The 18,399-nt window shown below is 29.9% G+C and overlaps 1 protein-coding gene across 2 annotated transcripts in view; it reads left to right on the top strand.

The window, feature by feature from the left end:
- The window catches only part of LOC129965787 (protein still life, isoform SIF type 1-like), a 284,431-nt gene that overhangs the window by 89,457 nt on the left and 176,575 nt on the right, over positions 1 to 18,399 (top strand). Inside the window, exon 2 of one of the 2 annotated variants that reach the window (XM_056079968.1) lies at positions 17,181 to 17,303. In XM_056079968.1, the coding sequence (XP_055935943.1) occupies positions 17,197 to 17,303 (107 nt within the window). In that variant the 5' untranslated portion in view covers positions 17,181 to 17,196. Of the gene's footprint in view, positions 1 to 17,180; positions 17,319 to 18,399 lie in introns of both variants that reach the window. The other variant, XM_056079967.1, reaches the window with a different exon arrangement.

Genomic DNA, 18,399 nt, shown 5'->3' with positions numbered 1-18,399 from the left:
ACAGATTCTATTCGACTTCCTTTTTATTCTTTTCTTTTGTTTTTATTCAGTAGAATCGCTTTTCTGGGGAAGACAGCGGCTATTTTCAATATTAAATCCATTTTCTTGGATTAAGCACTGCATTCTGGACACCGTACTCTCGCATTTTGCTGAACTACTGAACTACAGCTGAATGCAACATTTCAGGAGGCATGTTCATAACAGTCCGTGTTATGTTTTCCTTTAAAACTGATAAGTTCGAGACTCCACCAAGATAAACCTTCGATTTTAAATAACTCCACAGGAAAAAGTCACATGGGGTTAGATCCGGGTAGAGAGGTGACCATGCATCACGAAAACAGTGACTAATGACACTTTCTTCTGTAAAGTGATGGCGCAAAAGTTGCTGTACGGATGTACCAATATGTGCTGATGCTCCATTCTACATATAGACAATTTTATCTAAGCATTCCCTTTGCTGAAGTTGTGAGATAGCAAAACTACTCAGCATATCATGATATCTTTGAGCGTTTACGGAACAGGTCTGTGGTCTTGCTTGGGTCTCAAAAAAGTAAGTCCCGATGATACAATCTTCTGTAAAGCCACACCAAACAGTCACTTTTTGAGAACGGAGTGGGATCTCTTGAAATGCATGGGGTAGCTCAGATGCCCGAATTCTAGAATTCTGAGTGTTAACAGTCCCATTCAAATAAAAATGGACCTCATCACCCCAGAGAATTTTCCAAGCCTAAGCCCCGTCGAACTCCATCCTGACAATAAATGTCAAAGCAAAGGTTAATTGAAGATCTTAATCTGTAGGTTTTAATTCACCCACAAGGCTAATTTTATATGGATAAAATTGAAGAATTTTTCTTTAAACTTTCCAGTCTGTTGAAGCACTAACATCCAGTTGCCGGACAACTCCACGTGTGCTGTTATTACCAGCAGTGTTCGCCTGATTTCTTTCAACGATTGCAGTCGCAACATCTGTGATCGTATCCACCGATACCGGTTTCCGTCCTTTGCCAGGCCGAGTTGCGAGAGAACCTACTTTTTCAAATTTTTTAATCATTACTTTCACTGTATTAATTGATAGAAGTCCTTTACGTAAATTGTTTCGATTTCTAAATTCGCGAAGAGCTGCCGCTGTATTGGATTGATTAAGATAAAAGAGCTTCACAAATAAAGCACGCTGTGCTAAAGTGAGGCGCATTTTACAAATCTTCTGATACTTGAAATGATTTTCAATGCCCCGCTTCTTTTTTATAACTCAAAATACTGGAGCTGTTGTCGACTACGTAATCGGGATTTTGCAATTTTCTCCCCACGTTTTATGCAAAATTTTGGCTGTCTTAAAGTGTAAAGCGACACATTTTCCCCTATCGGCAACTTTTGGAGCTAAATTTTTTTCGCGGATTCCTCTTTCTCATGGTGTCAACAATCCCCGTATAAAATTTGGTGGCTTTGCGGCTGATAGCTCAAGCTACAGGGGTTTCCGAGTACCGTCAGTTAAAAAAAAAATAACACTCTTTATATGCAGATATTCATTCTAATTTGGGCCCAATGTCTAATTTCTAAACCATTAGTAATAGGCATCTACATCTAATAAGAAAAAATGGCTAAATGAAGAAAAGAAGTATATTTTATGAAGTATGAATCTATAAATGTTCTTTGAATTTTTGCATAAGCTCTTGTTACTATGACCTATATTTAATTAGAGTTTTCTCAATGTGATTAATTGAATTTCATGTAGAAGCAAAGCAATTTTTTTAAAATATATGATATAGGCATAAATTATTTAAAAAAATATTTTGTAATTCACCCCAAATTTCAATACTGAAAAACTTTATCTTCTGTGCTCATGTTTTTAAAAAATATGTTTTGTTTCAATAAAAATGGTTTTGTATTGGATAAAAATTAATTACTTCCTCTTCGAATAAAAGCTCAGTGGCAGAAAATTAGAGAAATGCATAGTACAATGAAGAGAAAGATGTAAAAGTTCTAAAATAGTATGATTACGAAAATTTGAAATTTAAAAATATTTTGATGAGAAAATCATTAAGATCAAATTTAAAATTTTAGCCACCATTAATACCAGCGCACCAACGCATTGCCAAAGGCGGCTATTAAATAATGATTATATAGAAACATTTTCAGTTGGTTACAAAAAAAAAATAGTTTACTAAATATAGTCACCTGAGGCAGACATTATGAGTACATGGATGAGAATTTTCTGCAAAAAATACTCAGACTAGGTAAATATAAAAATGATATGGAATTGAGATTTTGATATGGATTTGAGAACCTCTATTTTGATAATGAAACATATATCCTAGACAAGGAGTTGGCTCTGGCGATAAATCTTCATTCTCAGGTTCTGTCTAGGCTTTCGCGAAATCGGTCATTCAGATTTCCCTGGGCACTTAATCAAGTAGAGGTAAATCTGAGTAAAAGATTAATTCGCTGAAGATATTTTATTCCTGTGTAAGCATGAATTTCCCACTGACCATTAGAAGTTTCAGGCACCAGTATAAGGATATCAAAACTTGAACACACTGGCTTTTATGAACATATTAAGTATTATATAAGTTTTTTTCAAGCTCCAGTGGACCATAAAAAATTCGAAAGTAGAGAAAAAATGAATATATTATCAAAAAATTAGAGGAAAGATGATTGCTTTCCGATATAATTGGCAGGAAGATTCAGGCATTTGTCATGCCGGTCCACTAAGTTTCTGATACTTTCTTCAAAGAACATTGCCACCAGGTGATGTCAGATTACCCTTGATATTACTTTGAAATATATGATTAGGCTAGAAGTTCTTCGAATTTTCTTTTAGGTATATGAAACAAAATTTTCTTTTAGGTATATGAAACGATATTTTCTTTTAGGTATATGAAACAAAATTATATAAACATTCACTCTCCGAAGTTGCGAAGTTTACCATACTGGTCGACCACTTTGTTGCTTGGATTTTCATCTTTCTTTATTTTTTTCGAACTGTGGGATTGTTTTAAAGCTTGAGTTTGGGCGTCTGAGTCAGTTCTTCAATTTAGGGAAGAAACAAGCTGCATTCTCAATGAAAGATACAAGTATGTTGAAATAGGAGATCTTGTTCAATGAATTGATCATATAATTTGAAAGATATAGAGGATTCTGGAAATCCCAACAATGATGGGATTGCATGTCAAGATTGTGATTTGGGAGGGTGAAAGCTTAGATATTCCCTTTCCAATATGGAAAAAAATCTCAAGGAATTTGTAGACTACTGAAAAGCCTTAAAGGAGGCTAAAGATTCATTTCACATTACTGGAGGCAACGAACATCCTTGAAAGAGGAGATCAGAAAATCTGTCCCAATTATATGACAAATGCCGAAATTTTCGCGGCGATTTTGTCAAAAAGTAACTATGTTCATAACTTTTGGAAATTAATTCATTTTCCTCTACTTCTATCTTTTTTTACTGGCCAATTGAAGCTTAAAATTTTTTTAAAAAAAAACGCCCCTCTTACCATATTACGAAAATGATTAGAATTTTATATATTTTCCATGAGCATTATCATTTTGAAATAATAATCCTGCATTAAAACATATAGTAGATCTAACTGTTGTAAATGCATTTGTTATAAATTATAGATTAAATGTCAAAATGTTAGTCCTAGGTGGCTAATTAAATTAATTTAGAACAGCATGAGTGTGCGTCTAGACATTACCATCTCTTAAATTCTATTTTGATAGGCATTACCTGTCGGACTGATGCGAAGACATTCGCTTTTCGGTTGATTTGACTCTCATTATTTTCCATCTAATTTAGTGTGACCTCCTTTTTTATTTAATAACCTAATGGTTCACTGCATTATTTCAATATCCTAATGCGTCAGACATCTAATAATTACTTATCTGTTATATGCCGTTCCTCTGTTAATAATGAACGAGTGAAATGGCAAATGTGTGTTGAAAGACCAGTTTAATGTTTTCGATGACTTCTTTTTTTGCAAATGTTTGCAGTCCATGAATGTTTTTTTGAGTAGGGTTTTTAAACGTTTGCTTCTATTTTGAATAATACATTTTCCCATGCCATTACTTCCCGAAAATTGCAAAATATTCATATAAAACTAAAGAGATCGTTTGGCAAGCTGTTTTATTAAGTCGGTTCTATGGTTGTTATTGTAGCTGTCAATTAAACCTGTAAGTATAATTAATTATGTTTATATTTTTGTTTAAACGTTTTATAATATGTTAGAAGACATTTTAACATATATCTGTAGGCTTATAAGAAGCTGTATATACTGAATTAGATATTAAATAAAATATCAAATAAATTCAAATTTTTTCGTTGAAATTTGCAAATTTTTAGATAATAAACTTCTCTAGTTAGTACGTCTGTATGTTTCTCAAATTCGATTCTCTGACTTCCCATAATTCTTTCTCTGCCATGCTTTCTCTTATTCTAGAATAAATAAAGCATATTTACAATGTCTACAATTATGTTATAAAGAAAAATGATTAATTTCAATAAGTTTTCCATTAAAGATAAAATAAAACAACGAGTAATTGCAAATAACTGTATAGTATAATTTTCCTTAAAACTACTCTTTTAATTATATTAGGCATAGATTTCATGCAATTCTATGGTTTTTAACAGGATGTATTGTTATATTTCACACGTTATTTATCGTTTTAGTTATTATGAAAAGCGAGGTTTTCTTCAGGTTTAAAATGAGGTTCTGTTCTACGAAAAGTGAGGTTAACAGATCTATAAAGAGTTGTATGTGAATATTTTTTCATATGGTTATAAACACATCTTGAAATTGTGTAAATCCTCTTTTAGGCGCTGGTGTTAGATCCTTCATATTTGGAATGAAGATCCTTAAAATCATTTGCAAATTTTTTTTTGTTATCTAACAAAGTCTTAATTTCTTTTACTTATTTTTGAATATAATATTTATTCTCATACAATCTTGCTAAAGTATTCGCGAGATTTCTTATAAATTGGTCTCTTCGCAAAAATTATATTTTGTTAAAATTACGGAAAAATGAAAAATTCAAAGATTAATTTTAGACATGCCGATTAAAAAGCATTCACAACATTCCTAAATAAAATTCACTTACTACGTCAAATCCATTTAATATTAAATGACTATTATAAAGTATAATATAGAAGTTGTATCAGCACCAAGATTACAAACTTCTAGGAGGGATGAGGCACACCTAAATGACTCAGAATCACAAAGATATACAGAATCAAAAAGGCTTACTAGAGACTAGATGGCTTGTTCTTTCTGAAAGTGTCAGAAGAGATTTTTCATTTCAATATTCTATTATTATAGCAGGCAGAAATGTTCAAACTGTCTATGACGTAAATCTGACTATTACAATATTTTCTAAGTTCATTCAGTATCATTATAAGCATGGGTTTATTGGAGAAATTTCATGTGTATAGCCTGTTTGAGTTATCTTGTTCACAAACGTATGAACAGATTTTTCGTTAATAGATTTCACACAAAATTTACTATAGATGTACTCATTTGGAGTATAAAATATATATCAAATGCGTGTAGTTAGTTGTTATCTTTAAATTATTGAATTCACAGACAAACATACAGGCAAGACATTATTCAAAAAATATTTTTTTTCAGAGTCAAAGAAATGTACAATGTGAAAATTCACCAAAATTTCTAGAAGGATTTTATTTTGGAAATTACAATATTTTGTATATTTTCAAATATAAAACTCTGAAAAAGTTATTTCATACCAAAAAAAATTGTGCATAAAACAGAATATAAAAATTGCAGTGGACTTGCTTCATTTCAAATTTGTAATCCGCTAATTAAATTTGTAAGCAAAATGTTAATATGATCAGATTGCTTCAAAAATTTACTCACTGTCTTAATTATTTTATATTTATATTAATCTGATATGTTCTTCAAAAACATCACTATGATATTTCAGTATTACATTATGTTGGATTTTGCTGCTCAAAATGGCACTTATAATACTATACTTCCTTTGTAGTTTTATGACTTGTTCAACTTTTTGCGAAAATTTTGATGCCTTTTCTGTTAAATTTAGCTTATCTTAGATTATTTGTTTCTATATTTAGTATGTTCAGTAAAAAAAAAAAGAGTTCCAAAAAATTGATAATAGCTTCTGCTGCTATATATCTCGCACTGTTTAAATTGAAATTCAAGTTTATCGTTCCAGAAAGTCATTTATGTTTCATGTCATAGTAAATAAGTTATTTTTCTCACAATTATATTTTGATCATTAGAACGTAGAATATCAAAATTAAATGAATCATAAACAAACATTTAAGGAAATAATTAAAAGTACTGTACCAAATTTTATGATGTTTATAAAAAAAAGTTTTTGCTGGTAAAAAATATTCTTATTTAATGACAAAAAATTGCAAATTTGTTTCATCTAGAATAATAACATAAAATTACTGAAAACATACAATATCTAACCATAATTACAGTTTTAGCAAGTTTCACTAAAATTCTCTAAGATTTGAAATGATACACAATTTTGCTCAAATTTAGAATAAGTATTCATAGTTAGATTAATAAATTTATTAGAAACAAGTTTTTAGACGACCTCTTTTATTGATGTAAAGTAGCAGAATTGTTTTTATATTAATTTATTTATTCATATTAATCTTTAATTTATAATTCATAATTATAAACTTTATGGAATCTTGAAGGCATTTATTTCTCATATTCATTGTCAGGTGAAGCCACATGCATGAAATTTCTTAACTGTGGCTTTTCAGGAAGTTAAGTAAAATATTATTTAAAGAAATTCATCGTTAGATATACAAGAAAAGTAAAATAAAAGTGCTAAGAGATATTCGTTGATGAGTTCACATATTTGGAAGAAGTAGATATGAATTATGAAGATATTGGAAGTTAAGCTTATTGTAATATGATTATATCCCCTCCTCTTGCACAAATCTCACGCTAATCAATTTATCTTCAAGAATTAAACTCAAATTGATCAATGAATTACCAGAATAAATAATGGATTCTCGGAAAAACTTAAGATTTTTCCCGATGAAAAATTTCTAAGAAGCACGCTACTGAGAAGAACGATGAAGATCTCTTCATTACTGGATTTAAGCCAGAGGTTTCGTTTTCATGTGAAAGATGTCGTATGTCTTCATTCACATCGAACAAAAAAACATTTTTCTCTCGCTATTTTTCACATTAACGATATCATGTCATACGTATGATTTAACCCATCCGTTCCTACTCATTTGAAGGAACAGAACATTGATTTTCAGTTAAACAGAATTTTCACGATAAACGATTTCGCTCTAAGATGTTCAAACTATATCTGGCAGGAGCTAAGCTTTTTGATCTGAAAAAAAATTTTTTTTTGTTAGTTTTCAAAATTTTGCTCCAGTTTATTGGATGGGCCATAAATCTAAAAAGCCATAAGCTGTCTGACAGCTGCTTCTTTTTGATTTTATTGTGTTTAAGAAACCACATGGGATTATAGTAATTACTTACTTTAATAAAGTGCAAATAATGAAGACAATCTCTTTGGTGTTGAAAACAAGCCTTTCATAATAACACATAATAACATCTAAACAATTTGCACTGCAGAATTATAGAATATCACTTCACATCACTGCAACCATATCATATCGAGCCACTTGAGTAGCCATGGTTTAATTGAATGATCGCTATCGTTATATAACGTAAGCGGAAACTAAGTGAAGACCTAAAAGCCAGGACTAAGCCTTCAATCTATTCACTATTTGGCTAGGCTAAAGCCCTATTACTTTATTAGAAAATATGTTCTGACATCAAAGTAGTGGTATTTTAACTTCAAAAAATTACTTTGTCGACTGCTACCCAGACGCACTGCTAAATTTCAATCACCTTAAATAGTATACAAATGGGATAGAATTACCAGACAGCTCAAAGAATTCTTTAAAATAATGAGTAAAACCAATGGGATGCAATTTGTAGCTTACAGGTAATCGAATGTAATGAAATGAATGTGAATAAAATATCAAAGTAAAATCTTCTGTATAGAAAGAGAGGATAGTTATTATTATTACAAAGACCATTAATTGGATATCAATTGGAAGATGAAAATGATTAGGGATTATATTAGTTATAAATTCAGTTGTTACAGTTCAATAAAGATGTGACAATTTTTTCAATAAATTTAAATAATATTTTATGACAGAGATTTTGTCTGAAGGAAGGAAAAAACACTCAATTTGTTTTAAATGTCCTGGATATTTCGATTTAAATCTTTCAACAAGCTGGAATAGAAGACGGATGGCCCTTTGCTTTTGCATGTCTCATATATTCAGAAAGCTGATTCGAAATGGTTTATCCATTTCTTCAATATATTCATCCAAGAAGATTACACGGTGAAGATAAAATATGAGTCCTTTGCACATTGGAACAGATACACTTGGTTTAGATTGATATCAAATACATTTAACTTGTAATACTTCCTTGCTGAATATGAAGATCTTTTCGACGACGAGGTTCCCTAAACCAGCAATCTAACGCCCTTGTAATGGTAATGTTAAATCATATTTTCGAAGTTGTAAGGAATTTATGATGTTTTGCTCCATTGACATATATCGTAGGTGAGTTTTCTAGGTAACCTGAATTCTTCGGAAATCTGCTTACTGTTCTTATATGTGTTAGCACTAAGCTAACAGCTAACATGGTCCTGGGAGTTCAAAAAACCTTGTGAGGGAAATATTTGACAGAGTTTTATCCAACCTTTTATTTTCAGTTTGGACAGAAACCGTGATGCTCATGAAAATCCATAACTTTTAGGGCATATTATGCAACAATAATTTGATTCTTTTTCTTTTGATATTTATCGCCAAGTACCGTTGTCTTGAGGCCTTTTCCCATTTCCTTGGAACCACTATTTATAGCTTTGATATGGATTTCTATACGATTCCTAGTAGCTGGGATATTGGTATCTATATTCAAATACATTTTGTCTGATAATTTCGGTATATTGCTAAACTAAAAGTCGTTACGGTTCTATGAGTCATAACTACTTGTTCTATGGTGCATTCAGATTTACACGTTGGTTTTGAACTCAATATTTCACAGTAATATTTACTTTTATGCACTTTACCGAATTGTTGCACTTTACCATTATTGTTGCGTATATATGAAGATAAATTATGATACAAAAGTTAATTTAAAAACACATATTGGATTTCAGTTTTTTATTTAATTAATGTTTCTTGTAGTGGCTTCTTCTTGATTTAGAAGATGCAAGATTTACAGGAGAACTTTGGTTTCGTATTATACAGATCGAAAGCAGAGAACACAGTATCACGAAAATCTGTCATATATGGCGGACTGATGCACACGAAATCTGTTGCTTTGAATCAACCATTTTGATGTCGATGAAGTCACATAACCACAATTTGACGTCACAAAATCCACCAGTATTATCTTTTATGGAACTGCAAAATAGGGCACGATATTAACGGATGAATATTTAGCCACTTCTTATCTTTTTTTCGATCAGTGCTGTAATTCAGATACCATAACGAGAAAAAACTAATTAATATGTCGATTATTTTTCTAAATTTTATTTAGACATAAATTTTTATTTTTATTTGATTTTAACGTTTGAGTTATGGCATTTACTCTTGAAAAAGTTTTTGAGAATTTTCCAGATTTACGATAAATCTAAAATAGAATTGTCATCACATTAATTCCTAATTGCATTTCTTGGTCTACCAGCCTGAAGGCATCTATGAAAACTCAACAAATCAAGTCTAACTTCATCGGAGAGGGTAACGGGACAGTTATTGACGAATATTGACACAAAATTCGAGAAGCATTTCAAACAGCAGCAGAAACAGACTTCATTATAAGTGACTGCGAGATTTGTTGGAGAAAGGAGGGTGAGATGATGAGAGTTAATGGATTAATTTGTTCCTTTTTCCGCTGCGTGCTTTTACAGAACCCTTGTCGCAGAACTGGCGATTTATCAGAGCCGAAGAACAGAGTGTCAAGAAGTTTGGGATGTATCGATTGGCAACAAATGCAGCAGCCAGTCGCAAGGCATGCTGGGTGTTCGTTGACCTCCTCTCCATTGATGTTTTTGAGAATGGAGGAACTTGAATGAAAATTTCGCCCGACCCCATTATTGGGAAAAGAGTATGGCAGTTGACGTTTAGTTGGGGATGCAGAAGAGGAATGTACAGGAAACTTTGATTGCAGTCAGGATGGTGAAGGCATTTCGGAATGAAGTCTCCAGTGATGGAGAAACAAATTGACTAATTTCGTTTATGAGAAGACTTGAAGTCAAGAACGTGGTGACAGTTAATAATAGCGACTGCCGTAATGCAAAAGGATTAACATCATCTTTTACAATTGTATTTTCTCACAAAACTGCCTCAGAATGAAACCGTATACCAAGAAAAAACATTTTTTGAATTTTTAAAAAAGAATTTTTCTATTGACAATTAATTATTTTTGATATGTCTTTTAATAAAAAAAATAGGAGAAAAATGCGTATGTGTTTGCCTTCTGTAGGATAAACCATTTGACTTAGAACTACCAAATTTGTCACGGATATACATTGGAAGACGGGACAGTGCACTTCGGAATATTTCTTTGAAATTTTTTTCGGAAAGGATTTTTAATAAAAATTAAGCGAATTAATTTTAAAATTTTAGTTAAAAATTGAGTAAAATTTTGACATTTAAAAAATATTTTTTCAGGGATTATTACAATGAAACAGAATTTTTACGCTATTTTAGTATTAAAAAATAGTTTTTCAGTGATACTAATTTTGATGACGTATAAATCTCTATCTATAACTAATTTTTAATTAATTTAAAAATATTTTTCAAAAGCATATTTTATTGTTATAATAATACGCAAATCATTTTCATTGTTGCTACTTGATTTTTCTACCATCATTATTGATGAAAAGGGGAAGAAGCAATTTGTTTTGCCATACTGAGTAGGTCCGTGATTAATTTTGTTGTAATCAATTTTTGTTGTACTTATAATTAAAGAAAATTTTAAGAAATAAGCAATGATAAAATATTTTTTAAAGTTTGACTATTTTTAATTGGATATTATAGTATATAGATATTTTTAATATATTATAGTCTTTAAGGTTGAAAACATATTTTTTTAAGGTAAATTTAATTTTTCATCAATAAGGGAAATTTTCGATGTAAAATCTTCTGAGATATTATGTACATTATGAAATTTTTCTAGCACACACAAAATTTCAAGGCTAAACCGTTTTATTTTCGATCCATATTAATAAATGCTCTTCAACTTTGTAAATAAATTTTTTCACCTACATCGTTCCGTTTTCCAAATAGGAATGCTAACTCCGCAGTTTCCTACCAGGTGACGCCGTAGGCGGTTTCATTCAACAGCGCATGGCTACTTTACTTACCAAGACTCCACTTTTGTGAGTATAGCAGGAGTCGTGCAGAAGTTAAAAGGGTGGCAAAGACTAGTGGACATATTGTATATTCTCTTTACACGAAATGATTGTGTATTTACTTACAAACGCTAAAAATTATACAATACATTTCAGTCCAGCTTACTAAAGATATGTCATGAAGCACATTTAATATCTGCATTTTCTTTTATTTTCTTGAGTAATTATAAAAGATAAAATACAAGCGTGAATTTGAAATATATGCAAATAACTGCCCCACCACAGAACATTTCAATTAAAGTAATAAACCTCTGTCATGCATAGAATTTCTTTTTTCCTTTTAGGACGAAACAAAATGAGAATTTTTTTAAAAATTATATAAAAAAAATTTCAATTCAAATTTAGAAATATCCTTTCCAAAAATCGACTAGATATTGCTTTGACATCTGCGAACGATCTTCTTTCATAGCCATTCAGCAACGGAGTTCTGACAAAATAAATTTGACAGTTAAAATAATGATAGCAATGAACATATAAAAGTATATTCTCAAAATAAATAATAGGCAATCAATCGCAAAAAATTCTTCTTAAAATGTACTACAAAAACAAACTTCGAAGTTTCTAATCTTCTTAACTACGCTCTTAAATCTAAAATTCATCAAAATGACATTCTGAATCTATAAAGACTGTCGATAGCACATTTTTATTCAGCTCTAAGAAGCTGATTTGTTTAATGGCTGAGTGATCTATTAGTTTTGAACTGAAATAGTCGCAGATTCTAATAATTCGAATTGCCATTATGCGAGTTCTGGCTCAGGCGAACGAATTCTATCACGTGTCGAACATCTTCGAGTAAGAAGGCTAAAGAGGACAGACGCCATTATTGTCATCAAAATATGATTCTAAATTGCGAGTTTCATATTTAGAAAAGACTTTCGATGGTATTTCGAAATATTTAATCTAAAGTTATATCAATGAAAATATTTGTAAAAGTTACAAGCGCATTTTTTTATTACTTGAAAATGTGAGAAGGAACTATTTTTCTATGCTTAATTCTCATAGGAAAGTGTTTAAGTTTGGAGTCTCTTAAACATTGAAGTAAAGTTTAATGCTCGTGAAATTTTCCGATCTATTCACAATTTCTCTATTCAATACTCAGATTTAAATTACAGAGTTGCTCCTAATTTTTGTTTTTAAAAGCAATTCCTTGAAACAGAGTATACATTTAAAGGATATAAAATCCATAATTTGAAATAGATATTCTGTTTCTTAAATTGAAAAAGTTTTGATATTATACATTTTCCGAAAAAGTGTTTTCAGATAAAATCTATTGCTAGTTCTGCAAATTATGTTTAAGAACTATGTTAAAAAATTGTACGAAATGAAGTTTGAATGTCTTATTCAAGAAGAACTGTCTTTAATTGCTTTTTTTTTCTTCACGTTTAAATGAAAAATAACTATTATTGTCTTTAAAAATTTGGCATTAAATATTTCTTTCTTTAAAATTTTTTTCCGTTTATATGTATTAGGAAATGTTATTTTCTTTAAAAACCTTTGTTTGCAAATAAAAAGGACTCAGAATTTTGTCAAATATATTATTCCAATAATGACAGCAAAAAAAAATTAAGTCCTCAGAAAAGAAATTTATGCGGATGAAAGTTACCAAACTACACGTAATCTTGCTTTGTAAATAACTGAACAAAGTTTTCAAAATATCTCATGTCATTTCTATGATAATATCATAATAAGATATACATGATAAAAAATGACATTTACAGTTAATAATTACGCATTAAAAGAGATGGGAAACTTAGCACGCACGCATAATATCTAATTGCAAGAAATAAACAAAGATATCCTTAATTTCATGAAGTAGGGCTTAATCTTTTCTCTGCTGAAACATCAAAATAAAATACTGCCGCACGGTTGATATCAACTACAAAAGTCCAGATGCATTGGTTTCAGCTAATTAGCTTGCAAACCAGAACACGTGATCCAGAAGAGAGACAGTTCTGAGAAAGCATGCAGATAATCCATTCCGCCAAAAGAACAAACACTAATTAAGTCCACCCTCCAAAGAGATATCACCGCCCGTGCCCCGAAATGAGGATTATCGACCCCAGAACAAATATTTGCCCCTTTCTTTTATTAGAACAGAGATGGCAACGGCCAAATGTTTGATGAAGAACTGCAGAAAAATCGTCTGAAACAAGGACTTCGACCATTCTTTATTTTCTCTTTTCCCGCGCTTTTGCAATCCAGTTGGCGTGGAGCCTTATTTCTGATTGGGAATCGCTTCCTTTTGATTTTTGTCTCTCTAGAAAGGATTCGTTTCCTAATTAAATTCTGGAATGTCTCTTCCCGGGGGAAATCAGGAGGGTTTTTGCCCCAGCCTGGAGGTTATCGTCACCTTATATCCCCGAAGTTCGTGATCGTGGAGCTTGGATTGGAGAATTCTTTTTTAATGACGCTAATTTGTCGTTTCGTGCTAAGCCCGTTCGTGATTGAAAAGAAGTCATGGACATTTTTCTTTGATTGAAACATTGTAATAATTAATTTCTGCTATTTTGCAGCTGTAGAAGTCGTCTTAATGTGGGGCTCATAAAATGTAGATTAACACGGCTGAGATATTTATGAAAATTTACTCACTCAAATCGTCACGACATTATAATGCATTTTGTTTTGACATTCTAATTACTAATTATAAGAAAAATTAAAATGTATGTGTCTTAATTATCATTTTTTCGGGTGGATCCTAGCACAGCCCACCTCTTGGCGTCTTTTTGAATTCTCGCCAAACGAGTGGCGATAACGTCGCCAATGTGGCAACCTAAACGGATTTTTTTTAAAATTTATTTATTTTATATTATATATATTTTATTTATTTTTTATTCTTATTTATTTATTTATTATTTTATTTTATTAATAAATAATTAACCTAGACGGATTTTTTAATTATATTCATTATATGTTATTTATTTATTTTTATTTATTTATTTATTTTATTATTATTTATTTATTTCTTATTATATTTATCATTATTTCTGGCCTTTAAGTATCGTTTTTTAATTGAAAAAAAATAATAATAATAACAACAAATATTCCGCATATGAGAAGGAGAAGCTTCCGGCATAGTGGTTGGTTCTCGCCCCTAGATTGGGTATAAAAATTTTGTAGGTCGGCTACCTCCTTCCAATGACGGAATATGCTATCCATTAGAAGGGTTGTACCATTGCTGGTTTAGGCCTTTAGGACTCAACCTTAGTTCCCGCCAATGTTGCCGCGGCGGCCCGTTCATTCAAATGTAATCCGACTGCCTTTCCTTAGAAGGAGCGGAGTAGTAAACTTTACCACTTAAGGAGTAGCAGCGGAGTAGGTGACCACTTTAGTAGTATTATTACGCGATAATCCAATCTTATTCAACACTAAAATTGAGGATTACTTTTTGATTATGCTGGTTTATAAAATTCTGAAAGTTGTGTAACATTTTAAAACTTTTTAGTTCCAATTCTAAAATTGAGAACTTAGGAGTATTTCATTAAAATTTTTTTTCTATCGATACTCTTTATAAAATGTGTTATTTTGATGTGGAGCTTTTGTCTTTTGGAAAAATTTCTGTAAATATTAACTGATCTTCTATTCCAAAATTTTCATTATCAATTAAAGAACTGCACCCCAGTTTCCTTAACAACAACCTCATCATTAAATATATCTGCAATCACAAAAGAATATCCCTAATTATAAAACGATCTAAGTTCTAAATTTATTCTTCATTTTTTAAAAATAATCGTTATATTTAAATGATGATAGGTGGAGAATTGGTCCTTTCATAAATTTTAGATTAATTTGACTAAAATTTCATTTTGGAGCAATTGATTTATTTTAGTTTAGGGCATTTTGATTTCATTGCATCCAATGGAGCAGACCAGATAAATATGTTTATATTAAAATTAGAAAATGTTTTATGAGACAGACTTAATTAGTTCTAAAATTGAGAAATTGTTAATATGACAAAATATTAAAATAAACCCTTTCTAAAAGCTAAAATAAGGTTCCAACTATCATAATTTTAACTTCAAAAATTTTCTAATTTATTACAAATATAGTTTTGTTATATATTTATATGCTTATTTTAATAACTGACCTCACGTATTTCTTAGCCATTTTTAAGCCTTTTCAAATTTATATAGAGAGAATTCTTTATGGAGAGAATACACTTCACATTGAATTCGAGTTGAAATTACATATTATTATGTGTTGTGGATGACATATATTACTGTATATTAATTTTAGTAAGCAGTTATTAGAGAATTCATTAATTTCACCGATATTTCGATCCAATATGAAAGACGTCATTTGTTTTTGAATTTCAGAAAAAAGAAAAAAAGAACTGATTATACCACGCCTAATTTTTTTAACAATAAATTACAAAATATATTACAATCCAAAAAAAGCGAAAAATGAGAAATATAATCAAAAAGTTTCTATTAATGCACTGAAAAAGGGGAAAAAATTTTTTCAAATAAAAAATCTGGAGAGAAAAGTTCTAAAATATTATGAAATCTTGTAATCAATAATGATATGGAATCTTAAGCACAATAAATATCAAAAGAAAATTATTTAATGCTCATTAAAAACTAAAAATATATTTATGTTATATACGTAATTAAAATTACAATTTATTAAAGTAATTTTTTACAGCTTTGTTCCATTCAATAGATTCTTGATAAAAAAAAGTTTGTGTTCTTACTCTTCATAATTTAACAAAATAACAAATTTTTCAGTAGTTACTCACAATGTTTTACGAACTATTAAAAATATTTTTATTTTAATTATTCCATCTTCACATGATTACTTTTTGTTATTTAAATTTAGAGTGAAAAAGACTATTACATCTTTTTAAAATCAATGTCACATTATACTCGTATGCTGCTCTTTTGAATATTTTTTTCTGTTATTCTCATTAGCAATCCGATTCTTAATTCAACAAAATAGTTAAACTATGTCGTACATGAATAAAATTTTATATAAAATGGTAAATTAAGATAATTAACAAGAAAGCATTGAATTTTTTTTTCATCTAATATAGAATTACTTGGCATTATTGGAAATACTGATATTTAAGCGAAAAAAATTAAAAACACTGTTTCTTTTTCGGTGAAATTTTATCAATTAGTAATTACCTAAAAATGTTTGCTTGAAATAATTTATTATGAGTGTGCTATTGAATGCATTTAATATTACATTAATCTGAAATTATTTAAATGGAAAGTTGATCAAACCGCATCTTATGGTTCACCAAGGTCAAATGCTGCAGCTATTTCTAATAATTTTTATGTAATTTAATTGCACTTGGCTTGTTTCATGTTTTTTAATATGGAGTTTTGCAATCAATTTTTCTATCATTTTCTGATTTTTTAGAATTTTTAGATTTTTTTACTTGTGTGCTTTTGATGATATTATTTTAATATTTTCAGGATTTAAACATCAGTCAATTTATTTAATTTATTTAATAATGTAACAGTTCCTGCACCTGCTGATGAACTTAAGAAGATATTGATGTCAATATTTAAATATATTTATAATAATTAATCCTAAAGTAAAGATTAAAATTAGAAATTCATTAAAATAAAAATATCCCACTTTTTAAAACATTTATAATAGTAAGTTCGTTAAATTTATTTTTGTTATAAGAGCTGCATAACTATGATTGGGTCAAATGATTATTTATAAATAAATTTCTCTTCAATGATAGGTGGTATGAATGGTGTTCGTTTTTGTATTTGCAGGTGGCCGTGGGATGTGATGGGCAACAAGTTGAGCTGTTCGTGCGCCCCTCTCATCCGGAAGGCGTATCGGTATGAGGACTCACCGTGGAATAACTCCCGCAGGAGAGACGGACATCTGCTCAGGTCAGCTAACTATTGGTGTGTAAGCATGGCACTTAGACACTTTATTATGCATAGCACTTTCGGATCATGTAGAGTGATTGCATGTGTTTTAGATCATGCAAAAACTATATTTACTTGAAATTATGCTTTATTAGAAATATTTGCAATAGAAAATATATGCAATAGTTGAGATCATCGTTAATTTATGATGATATGATGATTATTCAATGGCAGATATTGAAAGGATTGTTACAATTTTTTTTAAAAAAAAGGATAAAATCAGTTGTAAAAAGATGTAATGTTTTTATCTTTTCAGTGTTGTAAATCTTATTTCGATATAACAAATGAAACAGCATTTATTATAAATGAATGCAATAATATAACTATTTAATTTTTTTAAATGATGCAAATTCATGATTGATATGTTTTGTTATTGTTGTTATCATAATGACCATCTGCGGTTTTTCTTGACTGAAAGTTATAAAGATATTCCATTTATTAATTAAAGCTTTCACCATTAAATAGATTTTATTTCAATCTCAAAACTTAATAGTTATTATCCTTCTCACTGAACCTTCATGTTAAGAACATAACAAATAAAAAAGCTAATTAAGATTTTTAATGAATAAAAATATTATAAAATTGACACCTACCGTGCGTTTTTCAATTCTTTTGAATTCGGGTATTAAAAGAAAACAATTTAAATGCTTTTTGTGTGTGTGTAAATTTTACTTCTCAATAAATAAAGGAATTAAAAGTAATCTCTGTTCAACAAAAAGATTGAATATGCTATTGTTAAACAGATTAATGTTTCGCCGAATCCGTGTTAAAATTGAAATAAAATACATTGTGTCAAAAAAACAAAGAGAGAGAAAGAGACTATGGAAAAAAAAGTTCCTGAAAAACTCTTAAAAAACTAACTGGGCCATTTTAATTCACAATGAATCAGTTTCCACGATTAAAACTAGATAAATGAAGAAAGAAACTACCAGTGAAAAAACAATCTATTAAAGTTTTCAATAACATTTCAAGGAATATTTCGGCAAGAAATTAATGGAAGCATAATGGAAAATAATTAACATGGATAATTTTAGCTTTGCTTTGCTTAGAGCTTCAT

The sequence above is a fragment of the Argiope bruennichi genome, chromosome 4, assembly GCF_947563725.1.
Source record: "Argiope bruennichi chromosome 4, qqArgBrue1.1, whole genome shotgun sequence".
NCBI classification, from domain to species: Eukaryota; Metazoa; Arthropoda; class Arachnida; order Araneae; family Araneidae; genus Argiope; species Argiope bruennichi.
The sequence above is the reverse complement of the archived record's forward strand: the minus strand, read 5'-3'. Positions and strand labels throughout refer to the sequence as shown.